The 23,594-nt window shown below is 33.9% G+C and overlaps 1 protein-coding gene across 1 annotated transcript in view; it reads left to right on the forward strand.

Moving 5' to 3' along the window:
• STPG2 (sperm tail PG-rich repeat containing 2) overlaps positions 1–23,594 on the forward strand; it is a 529,587-nt gene that overhangs the window by 401,351 nt on the left and 104,642 nt on the right. Inside the window, 1 exon segment of the mRNA XM_089911325.1 lies at positions 574–625. Coding sequence (XP_089767451.1) covers positions 574–625 — 52 coding nt within the window.

The raw sequence follows: 23,594 nt of genomic DNA on the forward strand, positions 1-23,594 counted from the left end.
AGTTTTATCTATGCTTTTAGGAAGAATAGAGGCGATCAGGGTGTCCTTCTTGCATCTGTTGTTTTCCAAGTCACTTTTGCCCAAACTAATCCTTATGCCAAAGTGGCATATTTCGGGGTGGCATATTCTGGAACCCTTCACTTGTTAGTGTTAAAACTAAAACAATTGACTTGGCTTATAATGCCATACAATTTCTACTTAAGCCGTGCTTCTGGTAGATGAAGAAAACAATGAATACGAATGGACACAGGAGATATTTAGGACACTTTTTAAGAAATTATTTATATATTTATCTAAATTTTGAGAATTAATGTTTTCAATTGCCTTTTTCTCCTCGTATTAGAATATAGAAAATTTTCAATCAATTGAAAGTTCAGAACTTTTAGTTTTATCTTTAAATCTTTTTCTTTAAATTATAATATAAAAATATTTATGATTGTATTAATAAATACATGGTAAAGCCTGGTTTCTGCCATGTAGTTTTCACAACCAGCACTCTGACCTTTTCCTCCTTTCCTCTTCAGATTCCCCATATCCTTATTTAAAGCTACCTCATGTTTTATTTGACTTCAGGTATCTGATGCAATTACCAATATTGGTCTGATGATTACTTGGGTGAATTTGGGTAAGTGAATATGCTATTGAGTTCTAGAGCGTCTTTAAAAAATTATATTAGCTACTGTTTTTATTTCAAAATATTTAGAATACTTTCTATTTCATCAAAATATTTTTATATAATATGTGTAGATTTGTTCCAATTATAAAAGCAATTTGCTATAGAAATTAGGAAGAATTATAGAAATATAAAGAATTCAGAAACACAAAGTAAAGGAGAAAATTTTTTAAATTATCCACATTCATGACTGAGATTTCACATTGTATTTAGGCTTAGCAAGTGTCTGAGGCATTTTTATTAAATCACTGTAGAGGGGAAATAACAAACTAGACTTCTGTCTTAACAGCTACAAATTACCCTGAGGATTTTTATAATGTTAAAGATCAAATACCTAACTCTAATAAGGATAAAACTTGTTAAAATCCCATTGAATTTATTTAAAATTTATTTACATATGAATTTGATTAATAGTAGTTAAAATTTATAAACAATTACTATCTTTAACACTAACCATGTATTCTCATTTCCCACATTTATTCAAAGTGTGTTTCTCAAAGCTTTCATATAAACATTCATATAAACTAGAAATGAATGGAAGCTTGGATTCTGTTTTATCATTTAGCCAAAATATGCAATTCGGCTTTAACTTCAGGTCTCAAACTTTGGAAGACAGAATGGGCTAATAAATGCTCACTTCAAAATCATTTCTGACATCCTTGAACTTACCAGTGACTAGTAGTCATAGGATCATGCAGTTTTATAAGGCATACTATTACTAGCACAAACGAGGCATGACATTTGCCTTTGTGTTAATATACAAAGATTCATTTCGAAATAGAGGTAACAAATAAAATTTAATTTATAATATGCTTCATATTTTGAAATTCTGTTATGACTTTAAAGATTTGGAAACAGTTTTTATATGAGGTGTTCAACCAAGATATAGGAACAGCTATTTCATGTAAGAAAAAAAATAACATTTTCAAGCTATTGCTTGAAAAAAAAAAATCTTATAAAATCCAGGATAACAGTAATGACTAACAAGCAATGGTTACTAGCAGAGAAAATAGTTTGATGGAAACCACGGAAGAAGTAACAAAATGGCTGTGCCCTGGAAATGCAGGTATTTGTTACATGATAAACCCTCTAGAAACCCTCCTGCCATTAGACTCCGGGGCCATACTGAAAATGTGTATTCAATGGAAAGTAAAATGATGACAAGTGATTGTGTAAAAAATCAAGCACATGAAAAAGGATTAGAAATAAAATATATAATTAAGGGCAACAGTCTGATGATAGCCTTGAAATTGTTTAGGAAGCATTTTATTCAAGCAATGCACAGACTTCAGTTTGAGGCATTATTTCTCTTAATTTGTCTCACTATTGTGGAGCAAATGGTCAAGTCCAGGAGTGGAAAAGAACATAGGTGTATACATTGGTCAGTTAAAATCAAGTAGTAACTTGGGGACAACATCATACATACACTTTCAGAAGGAGCCAAAATATACTTTCTCTTCCACCAGCTTCAGTTCAGAGCTACCATTTATTAAATTTCACATATGTACAGAAACAAAACTAACTCACAGCTAGTATTAGTAAGAAATTATGGCCCCTGCACTATTATGTCAAATTTTCAATATATTATACTAATATTTTTGGTAACAAAATTATAGAAATTAAAGTATTTTAATTACATTTCAAACATATTCTGTCATCCCAGAACTTCATTTTATGTTGTTTATATGTGATTCTGGCCTCAGCTTTAAGTTCAACTTCAATGTTTTATTGAATTTTTTTAACCTCTTGTTTTGAAATATGTTTATTCTTAGACTAAAATTGCAACAATAGTACAAAGTTTTCTGAACCATTTGAGAATAGGTGCATACATTGTGCCACCATTTAGGCCTTAAAATTTTAATGTTTGTTTCCAAAGAATAAGGATATTATTTATAGAACCCAGTACAGCTATCAAGTTTAGAAAATTTAACATTGATATAATAACTTTAATAATGCATATCTTATATTTGTCAGTTATCTCACTAATGTCCTTTATATCATTTTTGGGAGATACAGAATCCAATCCAGGATCATGTTTGGCATTTAGCTGTCATGTGTCTTTAGTTTTCTTTAAACTGGCATAGGCTTTGTCTTTCAGGATGGTGATTTTTTTAAGAACTTGAGGAATTTTCCTCAATTTTGGCTTTTCTGGTGTTTCCTCATGATTAGGATCAGAATATGTATTTATGGCTGAAATGCTACATATGTCATATGTGTATTTTTCAGGGTATCACATTTAGAGGCACAGAGTGACTATTTGTCCTTTATTAGTAAGGTCATTTGGTTAAGATTTTGTCTATTTTACCTACCGTATAAATATTATATTTCTTTTTTGTAAGTAATAGGTAATTTATAGGGAGATACTTTGAGATTATGTAAATACTGTTTCTCATCATCCTTCCTCTACCTCTCTTTAGCATTATTTGATGATTCTTGCCCAAACCAATTTTTACTAAATATAATGGTGACCATACAGGGATTTTTCTAACTCTGCCTCTCAGTCCAGATTTATCAGTTAGCTATTTATTGTAAAGAAGAACCCCCCATTCACCTTTATTTGTTAATATATCTACCTATATATTTATGATCACTATTACTAATAGATCTCTATTATATTCAGTTGATTCTAACACATTACTGCAAAAAATATTTCTGATGCTTATACAGATTTGGCCAATGCTAGCCCCTTCAAACTCTTCCTAGGACATTTTGACGTGCCTCTCCCCATCATTTATTTTAGCACTTTGGGGGCACTTCATTTCAGGAATAAGAAAATATTACAGAACCATCTAGTACCTTCCCAGATCAAGTCCTTGACTCAACCATTTTTCCAGCGAGCCAGTTTCCTTTACTAGGTAATGAATAGTATTTAGAAAACAAGATCTGGGTACTAGGTGTTCTCATTGCTACTAGGGTGTGGTTGTTTCCTGCTCTTTCAGGAGAGAGACAGACAGAGAGAGAGAGAGGGAGAGAGAGAGACATGGAGACAGAGAGGTAATTAGTTGTATAAGTTCATACTTGCCTCTAATTTCAGTCATCTGCCACAGAATTTTTCCTTGCTTTTCTTCATTCCACATTCATCACTTACTTCTTCCATTCTGAGAGGCAAGATCTGCACGTTTACTCATTTGCTCAATTGTACCATGCATATAAAGAGTTTCAGAATTGCTATACTCACACCTACTAAACAAACTGACTAAAAAAATGTTCAAGATTTGTTTGTAGTTTTCTTCTTCTTTGTACTAAGTTTTCTTTGTACTGGGTTTAAACACTGTGGGTTAGCTATGTTTTCCTCTTTTAGTGTGGCTATGTTATTCATTTTAGAGTTAGGTTCATTTGTTTCTGTTTGCAAACAATATTTTTTGATATGTAGAACATTAATATGCTTCTAAAAGTCAAAACTATGCAACAATATATATCCAGAGAATTATCACTGCTCTCTAATCTTTTTCACACCATTTAGCAGCATCCACCCTTTGTAGGCAAATAATTTCATTGATTTTACTCACTCAGATTGTCATCTTCTATGAGTCCCAGTCTTGGATAAGCGTCTCCGATCTTCTTTCCTATCTGATGGGGGCTGGTTTAAAACGGGTGTTCCAGGCTACCAGATGTTATTTCTTTGCATTCATGATTTCTCATTTTGTTTAGTTTTGCTTTGTTTTTGGCCTATGGCAGTTGACCTTTTCTCTTATAGATGGACAAAAGGGGAATTTAGAGCTATGGCTCCAGCAATATACACTCATCCAGTGCTACATTAAAGGGGGACATACTTTCCATGACTCTAGTGTCTTTGAGACCTTCGTCTCTTAAATATTCCCTTACATCTCTAAAGTGTACTTAATTCTTTCCCTCTCTCTCAAAGGGCATGGAGTCTCACTCCTCAACAAATAATATCCTTTGTCACAAAAGATTTACTTTTCTTGTCTAAACACTTTTGTACTCCAAGAAGGAAAGGAGAGATGTCTTTCTGACTATACACAAAGTTTTACAGTGTGGTTGATAAGTCAGCACATTAGACTTTGTATTTAGACCCATTTTTCTTAGTAATATCTCAGCAGAGAGAGGTTTTCTGTCATAATTTAGGAAGCTGAGTAACTTTCCCAAGATCTTACATTTCCAAGTGTTGGAGTTAGAATTTTAACTTGAGCTCATTTGCCTCTAAGACCAAACAATTTCCACTGTATTATACTGCTTTGCAGAATATGTTACCTGAGGGTCAGCACTGGACTCTATAGTCTGGGAGGATGTCAGATGTTAAGGCCTAGTCAATGGAAGCTGACACTGTTTAAATATTATCGTCCACTTTGTTATAAAGCAGAAACTAGCACACCATTTTAAAGCAATTATACCCCAATAAAGATGTTAAAAAATTAAAAAATAAAAAAATAAGTCAGGTAGAATAGAGCTAGAAAATTATTCCTAAACTCAATCAGAAATTGTTCAGCTAAAAACTGTACCACCACTTGGGACCATGAAGTGCAAAAAGAAACATACTCCCATGTCAACTTTTACTGTGAGGGGGGTCTGTACCACAGGGTTCTGAGATAAGGAAGGATGTGTTGACTTCTACAAACCAAGGCGAGAAGGGCATTATGCAACTAGTATGTTGATTCAACTCTTGGAGGTATAAAAATAAAAGTTTTTTCCAATTTCTGATTTAAAAAAAAAAAATTATCGTCCTATCATTCAGATTTGTCTGGTGAGTAGGAAGGACTGAGAAATCCAGATCACTTGGATCAATCAAAGTTTATTGCAGAAGGAAGAGGCAAGGACATTAGAATAGGAATTGAAAATCCTTTGCATAAGGGAGGCCCTTACTATATACTTACTAAATGTTTGTTGTTGAGCAATGAATGAAATGCTAATTAAAATATTTGCTCTTTTTATCAAAAGAGCAATAGGTACTGCAGGTGGCATAGGATACGAACAAGTAAGGTAACTCAGACTGGAGCTGAAACCGAATCCGTCAAAACTCCGGACTAGAAATAGAGCATTGCAGGTTAAATACTCTACAGTAATCAGCACAGGAAGACTAAAGTTCTGGAAGTCAAAGGTTAGGACAGAGGTCATTGAGGTCACATTTGAGAGTAGGCAAACTCTAAAGCCAGTAGAGAAGTCCCTTGAAGCTGAATAGCTCTTGCAGATTTCAGAGGCCAAATAAAGAACAAGGATAGAAGGGCAGGGGGTCTTGAAACAGTTTCATCACTGAATAGAAACACCAAATAAACCTTATTTTACTAGGGTAGGAATGCCTGAGCTCCATGCATTTTATGCTTTCTGGTACATGTGTGGGCCTATGCAATAAGTTATTGCAAGTAAATAAGTGTACAAGACTCCTCTTGAAGTAAAAATTAAAGTACTGGATTTAGATGTAAAATATATTTTTGATTATTTATTATATTCTCAAACATTTAATTAAATTTTGAAGAAACAGGCTTTATTGTTTTAAACATATTATTTCATTTTATAAATTTAACTCCTAACTTTTATAAGAATTGTTATTCTTTGGTAATAGTTAAATAATAGTCAGGTATTAATTTCCCTTTCTAGATTACTTTTTCTTTAAAGTAGATAATTTTTTCTCTTTTCTCATTCTTATTAAGTAGATATCTTGAGAGAAAAAAATAAAGATTTGGTAAAATGACTACAGATAATGTGACACAAGTTTATAGCAAAACAAAAAGATAGCCTTTAATGGAGGTCAGTTATTTCAAATTTAGATGTAATAAAGATATTTTTTTATTTGTTCAGGCATTTGTGTAAACTTTAGTAACTATGTGACAAAACCACAAAGATATAAATCTTGTTAAGGAAAATTTCTTTAAAGAGTGATATTGTATTTGTTATCTATTGTTTCTTAACAGATTACTCCAACATTTAATGGCTTAGAGCAATATTTATCATCTCTCAGTTTCTTTGGTTCAGGCATCTGAGTGAGGCTTGACTGGGTCCCCTGGCTCAGGGTCTTTGGCAAGGCTTCATCCAGGTATCTTGACTGGGAAAAGATCCTGCTGGTACAATTCACTTTCTCAGAGGCTGTTGGACTGAGGCCTCAGTTTCTCCTTGGCTGTTGGCTGGAGGCTGGCCTCAGTTCCTTGCCAAGTGGGTCTCTCTATAGAGCAGTGCACACAAAGGCAGCTGGCTTCCCTCAAGGGAAGTGAGCATGAAGAGCCAGAAATACAGTATGAGCAAGATGGAAGTCACAGAATCTTGTAACGTATCTTTACTATTGATATTCCTTTTCCACATCCAGCCAACACTCAGGTGAAGGGAACCACAAAAGATTGTGAATACAGGTAAGTGGGGATCATTAGGGCCATTTTAGAAGGCCACCTACTGTTCTGTCACCACATTCTGGGATTTTGACTAATTATTAGGTAGAATTTACATGACCCACAAATCTGTAAGTTACATTTTCCAGACTGGCATGTTAGTTCTCAACTTCATTAATAAACCATATATATATATAAAATATGTGTATATAATAGAACCCATACCAGGGAATGACAGTGTATATGACACTGTATGGATTTTATCATATAGCTACCTCTGGCACAGACATATGCAGCCACTCCAAAAGTAGGCTATAGGGTTCTAATGTACAGTGACAATTACTTATTGCTAAGAAAATGTAAGAGAGGCTTAGTTTAGCTTAGGAAGTAGTCTCTATTCCCCTTTAATCTAGATTCCTCTTTTGTGTATGTCACTTTGCTCTTGTTTCTGTGCCTTTCTTCCCCGGTGTTGATATCTCTTATTTTAGGATCCTTATTCTGTTTGCAAGAAATTCTCAGTTCCTGCTAATGCAATTGCTCAAAGGTCACTTTAAGTACAGTCTTTATAAATTGATTTCTACAGAGTCTTTGCTTCCTTTGCTTGAACATGTCCTGCAAAATGCTTGCCGCCTGTATTAGTTGTTAACCTCAGGAATGACTTTGTCTATTTGCTTGGCCCTGTAGCTCCTTCTCTTGCCTGAGAAATCTGTGTCTGCCCTTGTGTCTTTTCTGCCATCTCATTTCTCTTTCTGATGATGAGGTTAAGGTGATGTTTTATATTCTATTGCTTTTGGCAAGATGAGTCAGTTTTTGGGTGTCTAAGTTGAAATGTGACCCTGCCATGTTTGCAGCACCAAGACTACAGAAGAATCTCAAGAATAATTCTCTTTACAGCATTTTATTGTCACTGTTTTATGTGCCACATGACTATGATGATAAGATAGAAATGATAGCTACTCTGTTGAACTCATTTAACAAATTCTGAAAAACTTGTATTGTTTATCATAATTCCAAATATAAAATGCTTCATTTATTTTGACTCCCTCTCTCTCTGATAGCTGACTAGGGAATTTCAAATCAGAAGGCCTTCCTTACAAGTTATTCTAAATGAATAACTCAATCTAGTTTATATAATTAATTTTATACAGACACAAAGCTTCTAATAAAGTATATTTTTTAAAGGGAAATTAATGTACTCTATTAACATATATGTCTTATCTGTTTGGTCCTTTCAGTAACCTTTTATTCAATAGAGTATAAACATTAAAAAAGCATATACACGTATTTTTTAGTACCCCTTTTAATTTTTTTATTCCTTCTGTCTTACAAAAAAATAACTATAGAGATAAGAAGAGACTCGTAATTTTATTCCAAAAGAGGGAGAGAAATGATTATAGTGCTTTTATAGTTACTGTTGGTTTCTCAAATAGAGCTAGATGTCTTATCTTTCTGTTTTAATTTAATACAGTAAAATCTTCAGGTTAGTGTTCTGGCTTATTAAAGATTTGGTTTTTTTGTTGAGGAAACTGCATAAAAATATGTAGATTGTGTGAATTCAGGTGTGTGATGTTTTTAACAGCCTACAAATCATGAAATGCAATTTTCTCCTTTTAGTGCCAATTTCATGATACTAAATGGCTTAGAAAATTGTATTAGGTAATTTTCTCTAGTGCATTTGATGCAAATTGCACTAATATTGTGAAGTGCCTTTGTTTAACATATTTTCTTATAAGTTAGATAAATTAAAATTTCTGAAGGGTGGAATTGGATCAAGATGATTATGATTAGGGAAATGGCTTATTCCTCTCTAATAACATTAAATATGGTTAATTCCATGCATTACTGATATAAACCTAAGTAACTTCACCATTTACTCTAATGACCACTTTCTTTAGTAGATGAAGAGTGCTTTGTCCCAGAGTTCTGCAATAAAATCTCTTTATTTCTGCAAATGCATGTAGGAGATGTTACCAGTTTCCATAAAGATATTTTTATCACTCAAAGTAGCTATTTTTGAGACACCTAATCATGACTTTTCATTTTAGAGGTTTAAAAATTCATGCTGGAATCTGAAGCAACATAAGGCTCTCTCATGCCTTATAATGCTCAGGAAAAGGATGTGTGTTATGTTAAGAAATATATACGGAATGATAATGACCTTTGTGGAATGATAAATAGATGTAACTGATGAAGTGATACAGGCAGGTAAGAATGATTTACCCAGAGCGGGAGTTTGTTGTCTCCCATCTTTAATGTTAGGTTTTTATTGTAACCCCCTATTTCTAGCAGACTGTTTTTTCATGCTGCTCCCAATCTGTCCTGTACCACCTGCTTTGGGGCTTCTACTTGTTCAGAATCTGGTATGTATTGAGTGCTTGGCATATAGTGAACATTAGATTAATAAATGTTGATTTTACAGATTAATTGATCTCTGGAGCTATCATTTCTCCTTACTCTTACGATAGCATGCATAACCATAAATAATTGTTCTGAGTTACTTTTTAGGTTTAAAAAAATAGCACTAATGTATTAATGGCAGATACTATGTTATCTATTTCCCTTTCACCATCATTCTTTCCACAGTACTTTTACAGGGAAGAAAACCTAACAGCGTAATCAATCTTATAGGAATTTCAGCCCCGTAAGGCAAACTGAGGTTCAGGGAGATTCTATCTATTGCATCATATTACCTAGCCAATGTCTTCTATTGAGACAAAATGAGATGAAAAACAGTATGCAACCAAGCCAATTTAAAGAAAACTGATACATCTTTAAAAATAGATGCTCTTTGAGTGCTCAAGTTGGGATAGCATATCTAGCATAATCATATAAGCATATCTTATGATAGTATTTTCACAGGAGTCTAAAACTCTTCCTGTTTTCCATTCCTGAAATTCTAGGACACATAGGTTGACATCTGAATATTGTCCTCACCTCAAAAATTTCTGTACTCATTCCATTTTGTTGAGACATAATTAGAAATTAAGACAGAGAAAAAGTTTACATTTAGGGGTAGAAAAATGAAACTAAAGCAGTTGGAAACATAGAAGTTATTTGTAATGACATTTTAGGAGAGATAAAAAATAATGATAAGAAATTAAGTACAGACCTTAGAAATTTTAGGAAGTGGGGAGTTGAGGCTGAACTTGTGTGTGTGAACTGTCTTCTATTACAAGGTTTTCAATAAGCTAAGCCTTAAAGTTGAGATAATGAGATTGAGCCAGCACTGATCAAAACGGCGTATTATTGTCATTCTCGTGAAGTATGGTTTACAAATGCTGTTGAATTGACTACCCCAAAGATAAAATAGGCCAGACCCAAGAGAAGGAGGCTATACCCATAGTTGATCAGAGCTGCCTGCTACTGAGCAAGAAGGCTTGGGGCTGAGACAAAATGGTCCTATAGAATTGAGAGATTTAAGAGAGATGGAGGGACTTTCCAGACATATCATAGATCTTGTGTAGCAGAGTAAATTTGAAACCAATTATCTGACACCCAGTCCAACATTCTTTCAAATATACTCAGAATCCTTTATTCCAAACAACGTAAGTAAATACTGAGGATTTTTAATGGAAAAGGAAACTTAGTAATGATTCTTAAATAAAAGAGGTCCTAGAACACTGACAGTTTGAATAGTTTAGAGCCTATATTCATAAAACCATATAGCCTATATCTCAATGTCACATGAAGAAATTTAGAAATATTTGAAAATGATGAAAAAGAGATGGCTTGTCCTCACTGCATCTGCCTTAGTCCGGTGGATGTTTTCCTAAGCATGTGCGGCAGTATGTTATTCTGTAACAAAAATGAAATGGCCATGACACACCAATATGATAGAAATTAGAAAAAAACAAAAACAATTTTATTTTCTGCCATGATTTGAAATGTTTCCAACAAATCCTTTCATCTAGGATTTAGTCACTTATCTCGCAGACCCTTGCTATTAACATTCATGTCATAAAGAAAGAGAAGATAAGCCATTAACTGCTTCCACAGTGGAGAAAATTAGAGATGTACTTGAGAACTGTGAAAAGGAGCATTGCCATCTACTTCTATAATGGAGGTAGATTATTCAGAAAAAGGATCCATGGAAAAGAGCCTTATGATTGCAAGTTATTACTCTAATGGAAGTGATTAAGAGTTAAGAGTATCAGTCTGGTTTGATTTGCTTTAAAACATAACTCATAGATAGCTTGACCTTTCTCAAGACTCAGGGTCTAGCTATTAGTAGCAGTGAATAAAATCATAGTGAAAATCATGAAAAGCAACTGCTAGCATACTTTTGAGAACTTGAAAAAGTATGTTCTCATATTTGCTCCAATATTAGTATTAGTATCTGAAAACTCAATATATTTCATTTTTCTTCTTTACGTTAGAGTTTGTCTCCAAAAGTATGGTGTTTCTCTATATTCTTTTCATGGATTTAAAAAATCTAAATTCTAAAAATATTCCAAATATTACAGACATATTTTGTTTCCTCTAGTCTATATCTTAAGTTCATTGTATAGGATTCCTTCTAAAAAAAAACTCAGTAGCAGAAAAATCATATTTTGAAACTTTAAAACTGATCTTTCCTTTAATATAGTATCCAGTCACAGAAAGGCAGGATTACTTGGAAATCAGAATCAGAGCTGTCCAAAATGTAACAAGGCAGAGACAGAAGTGAGCACTGATTGGCTAGGAAAATTACTCACTATCCCATCAATTTCTAGACCCATCATGACTTTAATTGCTATTATATTTCTTTATCTTATAAATACTTTTTTAGTGCTTATTCTATACAAGAACTATTCTATATGTCTCTCATATATTTGTCTACTTATCATAACAACTATATTGGTAACTGGTTTTATTATACCTATTTTACATATTTAACTAAGAACAAATGAGGTGAAGTACTTGCCCAAATTCACCCTGATATGTTCTGAGTGATACAAATAGAATGGAATACATATCAGTCTTGATTTGAATACTGGCTATATAATACATTTCTCCTATTTATGTGGACTAAGATTAGATTCCCTTTCTTGCCAGCCCCATTACATTCTTGGCACTAGTAGGGCTCGTAGACAATCCCCAAATCTTTTTGACACAAACTAATCTAGATATTTATTATGTTCTATTTGTATTCTTTAAAAATACATCTTTTTAGTTAGTTATCTGCATTGAATTTCACATTGTTTGTATTCTAGTTTACTTAGGTATTAAGAATCTAGATAATATGCAGCATTGATTAGATTTTAAGATTTTAGTTACTCTTTAATAGTCATAATAAGAGGTACCTCAGTCTCTAACTAGTAGTGAAAGTGCCCATAAGCAAGTAACTATGATATAAGGAACCTACCAAGCCTAGGTACCAGCTTGAATACTTCTCTGAATCTATTATCTGCATACTTGGCAACTGTCAAAGACAGCTCGAAAAAGAAATTTTGTAGTAATAATAAGTGTTATTTTGTCCAGGAACACGAGTAGGAGCTCCTCATTTTAAAACGATAATTTACATAACAATAACTATAGTCACACAGCTATTAATGAGAGAGCAGAGACTAGAACTCAGGTCTCCTGTGGAGTTGTTCAGTAGAGATTAAAATTTGTTTTGTTCTAATGCAAACTGAAAAAATCAACAGCAGATGTTGATCAAAAGTGATTTAAAGTCACATTCTAAGACAAAATTATAAGTGAAAAACTCTCAGAAATGGTAGTGTTGTATTTAGTTGTGTGGACATTCTAAGCAAATTAAAAGCTCTATTACACAAAGATAGAACTTAGCACAAGTGATTCTGTTTAAAAATAGCTTCATTTACTGCTTTGATTCTGTAATCATAGAACATTTGGAGTTTTATTAATCTAAAGTGAACTGACTTACCTTTTAGAAATCATAAGGGATACATTATTCTTCTATATATTTGTTGTAATGGATAGCATTAGCCACATAGGTAATTATAACTATTAGCGTTATAACATTCCATACATGGTGGTAAATAAATATAGAACTAGCCTAAATTCTAAACTAGGCTGCTCCATAGTATAAGCCACTCCCCTCTCTTCTCTATAACCATTTCCCCCTTTTAATTTTTTTTGTAATTATTTCATTAGCTTTTTTGTTGTGTTTTTCATACATTTTATTTTTTAAAGCAGTTTCAGGTTCACAGCAATATTGAGCAGAAGATACAGGTTTCTCACGTGCTCTCCTGCTCCCACAGATGCACAGCCTTTCGAATTACCAACATCCCACACTAGGGTGGTACATTTGATACCAAGGATGAACCTCCATTGATACATCATTATCTCCCAAAGTCTATAGTTTACATTAGAATTTGCTCTTGGTGTTATATGTTCTACAGGTCTGGATAAATGTATAATGACATTTTTGGGGATAGGGGCACAATTCAACCAATGACATCTACATATATTAATAAGAAACATGCTAGGACTTGAACCTACGTATTCACACTCCAGATCCAATGCTATGTCTTTATTTCCAGGCTTCAAAATCTATTTATCGCAAGATAAATCAGGATATTTTAAAATGACTTTCATTCACTTTAATTATAGTGAAATTATATTTGGGCCGCTCAGAAAAAACTTACATTGCCATTCTTATTCTCATTTAGTTTTTACTACATCTAAGCATGTGCTAGTGAACTGAATTTATATAATAAATATAGTATTTTATTTAATTCTCACAACAGAAGAACCCAAACTAACTTTTTGGCCAACCCAATATGTACTTTATCCTACCTTTATAGATAGAGACATTACTTAGCTAGGCCAACTAATATGCCAAGGCCACAAGTTGGTAAACAGAGTGATGAAATTGGTACCCTGATCTGTTCACTACATAAATCATTCATAATACCATAGCTGAACTCATTTATTGCACTTCATATGTCAGATGTCATATGTCAGATGTCTGACATATGACATCTGTCATATGTCAGATGTCTCATTAGCTCTCAGAGTCAATTTGTCCAGAGTAACAATTCTCTTTAAAGCAACTCAATGTCTTCTAATGGTTCCTAGCTTACCTTCCCTCCATCCACACAAGCTCCCTTTCAGTTTCTTTAAACATATCATGTTCCCTCTTCCCATAGGCCCGTTTCACATCCTTATTTATCAAACTGACTCTCTTTTGTGTGCTACTTCTAATAAAAGCAGAGTTTTCTCAGAAACTGATGAGAAGTGGGGTATCATACTTGTACCTCATTCAACATTGCAGCGGTGGTTACAGTACAACTATAATAAAATCTCTAAATTAAAGAAACAAGTTTTAAATTGAAATACTTTTTATACTCTGGAATAGTAGGGGATTTTTAATATATGATTATTTCTCAATAAAATTGTCAACACTGAAGTACAACACAATCTTAAATAGTATAAATTTTAAACATTTATGAAATTATATCCAGCATATCTTTCTTTTAATATCATCAGATTTTTGAAGATTATTTTTCTCTTTAGAAACAAAAAGTGTCTTCAAATTCTATACAAACGTATACACATTTTTCTTTGTAAAATTTTTACTACTATCATAGTAAGGATTCAAGGCATAAATCAATAATGTAAAATAAATTATGGACTCCAAATGAGTTAAAGACCATTAAACAATGATGAAGAGTTTATTCTTTAATCATAAGTAAATGCTTATTCTCGTTGTCTCAGGAATTTCTGTAACAGAAGACCCGTTAACAAGAGAAAAACAAATAGAAGTTAATTAACATGTGTACCTCATGTATACATGGGAGATAACCAGAGAAGAATGAGTAACTCAAAGCAGTGGCTTAATAACTGAAGTATAGCTTCATCAACAAATAATGATAAATTTGTGGAGAAATGGCAGGACAAAGGAAAGCAGTTTTAAGCTTCCAAGGGCCACAAGATGTGGGAAAATAAATATATGGGAGGAAATGAATATCTACTGTAGTAGATAAAGGCTAGTTAGTAAATTTGTCATGTAAATTCCTCTGGTGCTATCTTCAGGTTGGTGGGATCTAAAGTTGTCTCTGGTGATTGATTTTGTCCTTCCTGGTACAGAGGGGAGGAGAGACACCTTTGGAAATTTATGTCCTGCTTTTAGGTAAATAGGGAAAAGACAGGTAGCTTTTTTTGTATCTGCTTCTTCTCAGTTACCTTCAGCTCAAAATAATCCTTATACCAAAGTGGTACATTTTGAGATGGCACATGCTGCCACCCTTCATTAGACAGCGGAATATTCATATTCAAGGAGCTCTGTGCCTTGACTCCTAATACAACGTATTGAACTGCCTACTGACATCCCACTTGAAGTACTTGTAGGTGACCCCAACTTAATATATATCTGTACCTTCTCCTACCCCAAATTTGTCCTCTGCGTTGGCTTTGCTATTTGAGCAAATAGTACCAGACTTGAACCTGGGAGTTGTTTGTTGGTTTTCCCCACTGTGGACCCCCCATTTAGTCCATTAGAAACTTGCTGTTTTTACATATTAAATATTTCTCACATTTGTCTGCTTCTACTCATTCTCGATATCAGTACCTTCCCCATAATCATCTATTCCATAGAAGCTGCATAAACTCCCAGTCTTTCTCCTTATCCTCCACTCCCAGTCTGTGCTTCACAGAGCAGACAGATCACTTTCTAAAGTGAAAATTTAATTATATATTTCTATCACTCAAGAGTTTCTCATATCTTTCAGGATAAATTCAAACCCATATCGTGGCATGCATGACCAAATCTTAGTTTATCTCCCTAGCCTCTTTTCGATTCTCATTTTTAGTTTGAATATACTGAACTTTCATTTGCAAGAATATACCATGTAATTGATTCTGTTGAACAAGCTGGCCCTGCTGCTTTTCACTTGAATATTTTTTAGTTCCCCATATTAGGAATCAGGTATTCCAGAAAACTTTACCTGATATCCTAAATTTGGATTATATGTCTCTTTTGTATGTTCCTATATTATCATATACGCATGTACTTCCTCTGTCTTGGCATTTCTCACACTAGAGCATCATTGCCTGTGGGGTTGACTTGATGAAGTCAGGGACAGTGTCTTTCCTGTTCATCAGTCTGTTTCCAGCATCTTGCACAGTGACTGGCGCGTACTAGGTATTATTTAATGAATGAGTGATTATAATCTCTTGATTTAGACTTTTTAATGGCATATACTTAATTTTATTTCTATTTCTTTACAAGAATTGATACATGAATTTTTAAAGTTGTGTTTTTCAGAAACAGGAGATGGAAATGATTAGACCTACCTTGCTTGCCAGGGTGAAATAGCAGCCTTTTTTTCTTTCCATTTTCTTTTCTTTCTCTATACTGCACAGTATAGGAACAAAGAAAAAATTACCTAATTCTAACTGATCATATTATTTAATATACTGCATATCATCTTCAGATAAACTACAAGCCATTATTTTTAAACCACGCCTGCTAATATTGTTGTCATTTTATTTACCTAGATAATACAATACACTTTACAATGAATTTTTCATAGAAAGACATTGTTAAGAACCAATATACCCTTTATTTGTAATATTCATCTACCTCCTAATATAATTGGATTATATTTTTTCTAGCAAATGGTCTTTAGATATATAGGTAAACTAGAGTGCCCAGTTGATTTTGCCCTTAGTATTCATTATTTTGTATACTATTACATATCCTTTTAATTTTCCCTCTCTCAACTAAATGTATCCTTTAATCTTTTATCATAAAGAGTACCTCATTTTCCTTGTAAGTGCAATAGTCCTCATTGCTTTCTGGTTCTCTGTTTTTTTCACATAACCTCCTAAAGCTGATATGACTAAGATGACTACTAGGGTACTATAGTTAAGATAAAGAGATATTATTGATTTGTAAATTGAGGTATTATAATATGTGTGTCCTATTTCTGGCCTCTTTTAATATGGTTTAATACCTCATTCCATTTTTATTGCCTCTGGGTAGTGAATAAATGTCTTCGTTGAATTGCACAAAGAGATACATAAATCTTATTCCTGAGAAAATTGCATTTAGTTCAGAGCTCATCGATGTGTATGAGTAATTTGAATTTATTTTTCAACTGTGCTTTGCCTTTACATATTTTAAGTGGATTTTATCAACCTTTGTGCTTCTTAATTACCTTATATTGTTAGGTCTTTTGGAATTCAACCAATTTCCCTAATCTCAAGAAAATTAAAATTAGTTTTTTCTGCAAATTTTAAAACTTCACCTTCTTTTCCAGATCATTAAAAAAGTACTGAATAGGAGACACAATTATGGATCCTAGACTAACCCTGCTAATTAACCTCTTTGCTTCCTGAGGATTTGCAACTTATTTCCACTCAATTTCTACCACTTAACTTGTTTTTAATGGCTTAAGGCCATCCCCAGGGTGGGGTAGAGGACCCTGAGCAGATCATTTTGCAGTCTCACTGCTTAACATTTTTATTCATATGAAATCCTGTGAAAGTTAACATCAAGGACATTTTTACAAGTGTGAAGCCCCTGGGAGCTGTGTATAAAGAAGACTATTGTTTTTAGGTTAGCAAACCCATTCCCAAATTCTCTTCCAGCTTTCTGTATGAGTCAGTGCTTCTCAAAGTTTAGATTTCATAGAGGATAACCTGGGAGAGGATGTTAAAATTATGGATTCCTTTGTCTCCTCTTGAATCTGTTGAATCAGAATCTGGCATGGATTGGTTGATTCATTTTACCCTTTTAAGAAACAACCTAGATGAATACTAGTTGCCTATGCTTTTCTTCTCAAAGTCTTGTCCAAGGATTAGAAGAATCAGCATCATCAGATTATTGGAAATGCAGAATCTCTGACCTCTTCCAGGCACTGAATCAGAATTTAAATTCCTAACAGTGTTCTTAGATGTTGTTTGCGCATTAAAATTTGAGAAGCACTCTGTAGACCATACTTTGAGAAACACGTAAGCAGTGTAAGAAAACAATCACATGTCATTTTTAGTACCAGCTCTAGATTTTATTTCCTCCTTAACCCCCTTCTCTCCTCTAGCTTTTACCTGTTTACCTAGATCTAGGCCTTGCCGTATCTATGGTTTGTCTGGTTTTTTTTTACTGGGTACTAAACTATATGCTGTATGAAAATGACTCTTGCCTGATAGAACTTGCTGTCTAGAACATTATGTTTAACTTCCCATTATAATTTTTAGAAAGATGTAAGTATAGATTAGGCATTATGTCTCCTTTATCCTGGTGTGTTAAAGAAAAAAATGATCATTACTCTTGTTAGAGATGAAAGAAGACTTTATTCAAGAGGGATGAATACAGTGGGGTTTTTACAGTAGGGGAGAGAGATTGGGCTCAGTTCCAAATGCAACAAGGATATGTGGAGATTTATAGCCAAGGAACTGGATAGGGGTCAGTGGACGGAAAATTACTAGAAGGAAACATCAAGGCTAGGGGGATTTTTCCTAAATCAACTCAACAGAATTCCTGCAGAAGGTAGGCTAGGGGGGTGAGATATTGAGGGTGATGGATGAGGAATTTGATGAGGTATCCAATGTGATAATATATCTAGAGTGAGAGATCTAACGAAAACTGATTCAGTAGGCTTCTTGCTAAAACTGAACTAAGTGGGCCAAAGACAGAGCCCAAGTTTGGGACCTTGTCAAAAAGAGGATTCAGATGAGCTGACTCAAGTTTGGTCAAGGAACGAGTCTTTTCAGGTGTTACATATGTGTTTCATTGTCTTCCGTATGTTGGGGAATTTAAAAAGCTATGTTAATTTTCTGCTTTCATACTGGCTTCTTGGAAATTGCCTGTTCTTTATTTTTTTTTTACAAATATTTTTTAGAACAGCTGAGTTTTACCCTGTATTATAAAAGAAAAAACAACTCAGATAAAAAAGTATTATCTTTATAATTAACAATTCTTAAGTTGAGATTGTGATTCCACAATATGTAACACTTTGCCCCTGTGTAAAGCAAGCATGCGTTTTTAATCATATACTAAGCATTTTAGGTAGTAAATTTTAGGTAGTAAACTGTTCCCACTTATATTTTAAAGTTTATTGTCTATCTCAAAAGTACCAATCCAAATGAATATGTGGATCTTGACTTAAAACCAAAAGGTTAAGTGAAAGCCTATACATTTCATAGAGTTATACTGATATGAAAATTGAGTTATTTGTAAAACACTTAAATATTTTTAAAAAGTGACCTTACATTTAATACATACCATAATTATGCTTGTCAATAAAATAAAAAGGATAAAGTGAAGCAGGAGAAGGTATTTGTTATTTACAAGTCACCCTGAGGATTTCTGAGAGTACAGAGTCATTCAGTGGCCTTTCATACACATCAGAATGGTTCTAAGCAATAATGTGGAGGATGCAACATTGAGGGAATTGGAATTTACCTAAATAGTTTAGCACTGAAAGCCAAAAATTTAGAGAGGTATAAGTAGGTGGAGGGAGAGACTCAAGCCTGAGAAATTTTTAGAAGCTATTGGGAAGGGTGGAAAGAAGGAGGCATGGAAGCTGGGAGTAAAGAGGGAATTTTTTTTTGGATAAAAGAGAAGTATCATTAGTTATCATTAGATTGTTTGCTCTGTACTAGGTGATATACCTTCTCTTGTAACTTTACCAAAATAGTCATTGAAAACTATATTGCTGCCTCTTGATGCTTTGTAGAGAAGATTTGTATTCTGGAGATATGAGGAAGTGTTGAGTTCAGTTTCAAGATATGTATTTGTGTGGATATAGGCCTTCCTTAGGTATTCTTCCTTCCATAAGCTTATGTGAGTTTGTGCTCATATCAGGTTTTTAAAATATGGCTATAAAATTCAATTCTCCTTGAAAGGGTGTGCCTGTTATTTTTGTATTGCTACTTTGCAAAGTATACTACTCTATTTTTGCTATATCTATTCTTTTATTTTGTTCACTGAAAATCATCATGAAATCAGAGATTTGAAAGGGAAAATGAGGGTCATCAAGTATAACATCTTGCCAAGGTCAGGAACCCCTCTCCAGACAGCTTGTACTCCACCCTTCATTTAATTTCTGATATTTCATTGAACAGCTCTAACCGCTGCAGGCTGTTTATATTTATTACACAATTCCCTTCTCACAACTTTCTTCACTTTTTCTAGTTCTCTACAACAGCTATGTGGCTGCTGTGTTTCCTTTTTGAATGTCATTTGAATATTTGAAGACAGCTCTACTATTCCCATTGTTCTTTTTAAAAATACTTAATCCATTTATGCTGACTTTCAACATGTGAATCCTTACAGTAAAGCACAGTAGTTTATAGCTATCATCTGAAAAGCTCTATTACTGAGTGGTACTGTTATCCAAAGCTAAACTGTATGCTTTTATGGATATCTCTGTAGATTCCATGAACTATGAAATCACACATTCTGAAATAGACTTATAATGTAATTAACTGGAATTGTATCTTTATAATTTTGTATGCATAGAGCTCTGTTTTTTAACTTATTTTTTGATGAAGTATATTTGCTTAGTTAAATTTGTTAGGAAGCTATTTAATAAATACATTTAATTTTAAGTTAAACTTTCCATGACCTCTTTGCAGAGTTTCCGTTTAGATAAATCAAATTATGTTATGATTGGGAAAAAAAAAGCCTTTTCAGTTTTTCTCTTTTGGATATGCTTTTCATTGTAGTATACTAATGTGTGGACAGTAGATCTCATGTATCAAGGGCACTGCTAATTACGCAAATATTTGCGTCCTACCAGGACCTATTGATATCAGCCATCTGTGTGTTTAATAAATTTCCCAAGTGATATTTACTAAAATTTGATAACATTTAAAAGATTTTACTTATGATCTCAACAAGATTGCATCAAGAATATGAGTCATATACTCAATTTATTGTTACAAAATAAAATTATATAAATTTTGTGTATTTGGAACCATAAAATAAATGGTGGCTTTAGAAAATAATGTATAATTTTGATTATCACCTAAATCTAAGCAGGACATTTTCTTTCATTGGAATTTTGCCACCTAATATAGTAACCTAAATAAAAAAGACAAAACTATAAGGCAAAGTGAAGGCCTGTATAATTATCTGGCATTAATAAATTATACATTTATTAATAATTAAGATTATATGATTTCTAAAAATCCTTTAAGCTTTACATTTTTTACTACATTAAAACTGTATTTTCAGAGTTGGCACAGAAGCTACCTTAGGTAAGAAAATTGACTACATAGACTTACATGCCTTTTTCTTTACACAAGTGCATTCTAAGCTATAAGCAATTAATTAGTCCTTCTCTTTATAAAGTCAGAAAAATTGATTTATTTCCACATATTTCTCCCAAAAGGAGTTTCTTCTTTACACACTAAATTTCTTTTCCAGACAACTGTGCCCCAAGCAGTGAAGTGTAAGAAAGCCCTAGACCATTGATGTGGGGTTTTTAATTATTGTCTATTAATGAAGAGTCTTAACCTGATAACTTGTTTTCCAGAGTGAACTTCGAGGAAATATACTTACATGAGAATTCAATGGGCTTCCTAGGAAAAGCAAGGAAAGGAACTTATGACTATGTATGAAACACTAGAACTCATGCCCTCAGAAGAGAAGGTGAAAAAGGACACTCTCTATTCTTTTCAGGGGTGTTATGAGTGAACACATAATTTCTATTAAGCTTGGAGACATTTAAGATATTTGGGTGCCATGATGGGAAGAGTCTTGGATTTTCAGCAGGGAGAGAGGCTGTCGGGTGTGTCTTTTGATTTACAGGGCTATGCCATCCGATGTTCTCCGTGTTCCTCCAAAAATGGGAAGCTATAAATTAGAATAATATTCAGTCTTCTCAACATGTCTTTCCAGACTCTACAAAATCTGGCTCCTACCTAGTTTTGAACTATTCTCTTCCTCACTTACTATGTTTCAGCCACAGTCAATTTTGGATGATTTTCTTTTAGCTGTTATTGCTTACCATATGCTCATCCCAGAAGCTTTGCAGGCTGGTTCCTTCATGTCTTTTTTTTTTTTTTTTTTAACTTCCACCCTTTTCTCCCCCTCCCCCAGTTATGGAGCTATAACTGACATAAAATACTGTGTAAGTATAAGGTGTACAACGTGTTGACTTGATCAAAATTATTACTACCAGAATATAAGCTAACACCTCCATCACACCACATAATTACCATTTCTTTTTGTGGTGAGAACATTTAAGATCTACTTTCTTAGCAACTTTCAAGTATATAATACATAATTATTAACTATAATCACCCTACTGTATATTACAGAAGTCCACAACCTCTTTGGCACCCGGGACCGGTTTCGTGGAAGACAATTTTTCCACGGGGGTGGGGGTTCAGGTGGTAATGCGAGCGATAGGGAGCTGCAGGTGAAGCTTAGCTTGCTCTCCTGCTGCTCACCTCCTGCTGTGCGGCCCGGTTCCTAACAGGCTGCAGACAGGTACTGGTCTGCAGGCCCGGGTTGGGGACCCCTGGTATATTAGATCACTAGAACCTATTCAGCTTATAACTGGAAGACTGTACTCTTCCAATATCTCCCCATTGTTCCCACCCCACCCCACCCCAGTCCCATTCTAGTCTCTGTTTCTATGAGTTCAGCTTCTTTAGATTCCACATATAATTGTTATTGTTACCAAGTCCAGGCTCATACTGCTTGCCACACAACAGGCCAATAAATCAAGAGACAGGTTGTTGGGGCAAGGAATAGTGACTTTATTCAGAAAACCAGCAGACCAAGAAGATGGTGATCAAGTGTCCCAAAGAACCATCTTGTCCGGGTTTGGATGCGAGTTTCTTTTATAGAACAAAGACGGGGAAGTGAGAAGGTAAACTAAAAAAGGCAATAAGTTGTTGCAAATATTTTCTGGTTCTGGCCAGACTCCGGAGGGGATGTGTTAATTTCTTCTTTCCTGGAGCTGACAAGGTGGGCCTGGTCAAGGTGTTTACTATGAGCTACAGAAAGGTATTTTAGCTTAATGCTCAGGTATGGGAGGCAAGGTTCCTAGAGATAGGGCATTATGTATACTTTAAGCTCTAGGAAGCATCCCTTTAGTGGTTAGCTTGTAACAAAAGCAATAGAATACAAAGGTTAAAGTAAAAGAAACAGATCCAATATGGAGTCAGATTTGTTCTGCCCTGTTACAATATCATCTTTCTCTATCTGACTTATTTCACTTAGTAGAAGGCCCTCAAGGTCCATCCATATCACAAACAGCAAGATGTCCTTCTTTCTCATGGCTAAATAATATTCCATCATTATTATATAAGTACAACATTATACACACACCACCCATACATATATACCAAATTTTCTTTATCCATTTATGCATTGACAGACACACTTAGGTTTTTTCCATATCTCGATATTATGAATAATGTTACAATGAACATAGAGTACAGATATCTCTTCAAGAAAATAATTGTCTTTACTTTGTATATTTACCCAAAAGACAGATTGTTGAATCATATGGTAGTTTTATTTTTAATTTTTTCAGGAACTTCTATACTATTTTTCATAGTGGCTGTACCAGTTTACATTCCCACCTACAGTACACAATGGTTCCCTTTACTTGCCAACACTGTAATCTCTTGTTTTTTTGATGATAGCCATTCTAACTTGTCGGAGGCAATATCTCATTTGGGTTTTGATTTGCAGTTTCCTGATGATTAGCAATATTCAGCACCTTTTCATGTACCGG

This window comes from Delphinapterus leucas, chromosome 5 (assembly GCF_059928025.1).
Source record: "Delphinapterus leucas isolate spDelLeu-1000000601 "Yukka" chromosome 5, BTC_Dleu_Yukka2, whole genome shotgun sequence".
In the NCBI taxonomy this organism is placed as follows: domain Eukaryota; kingdom Metazoa; phylum Chordata; class Mammalia; order Artiodactyla; family Monodontidae; genus Delphinapterus; species Delphinapterus leucas.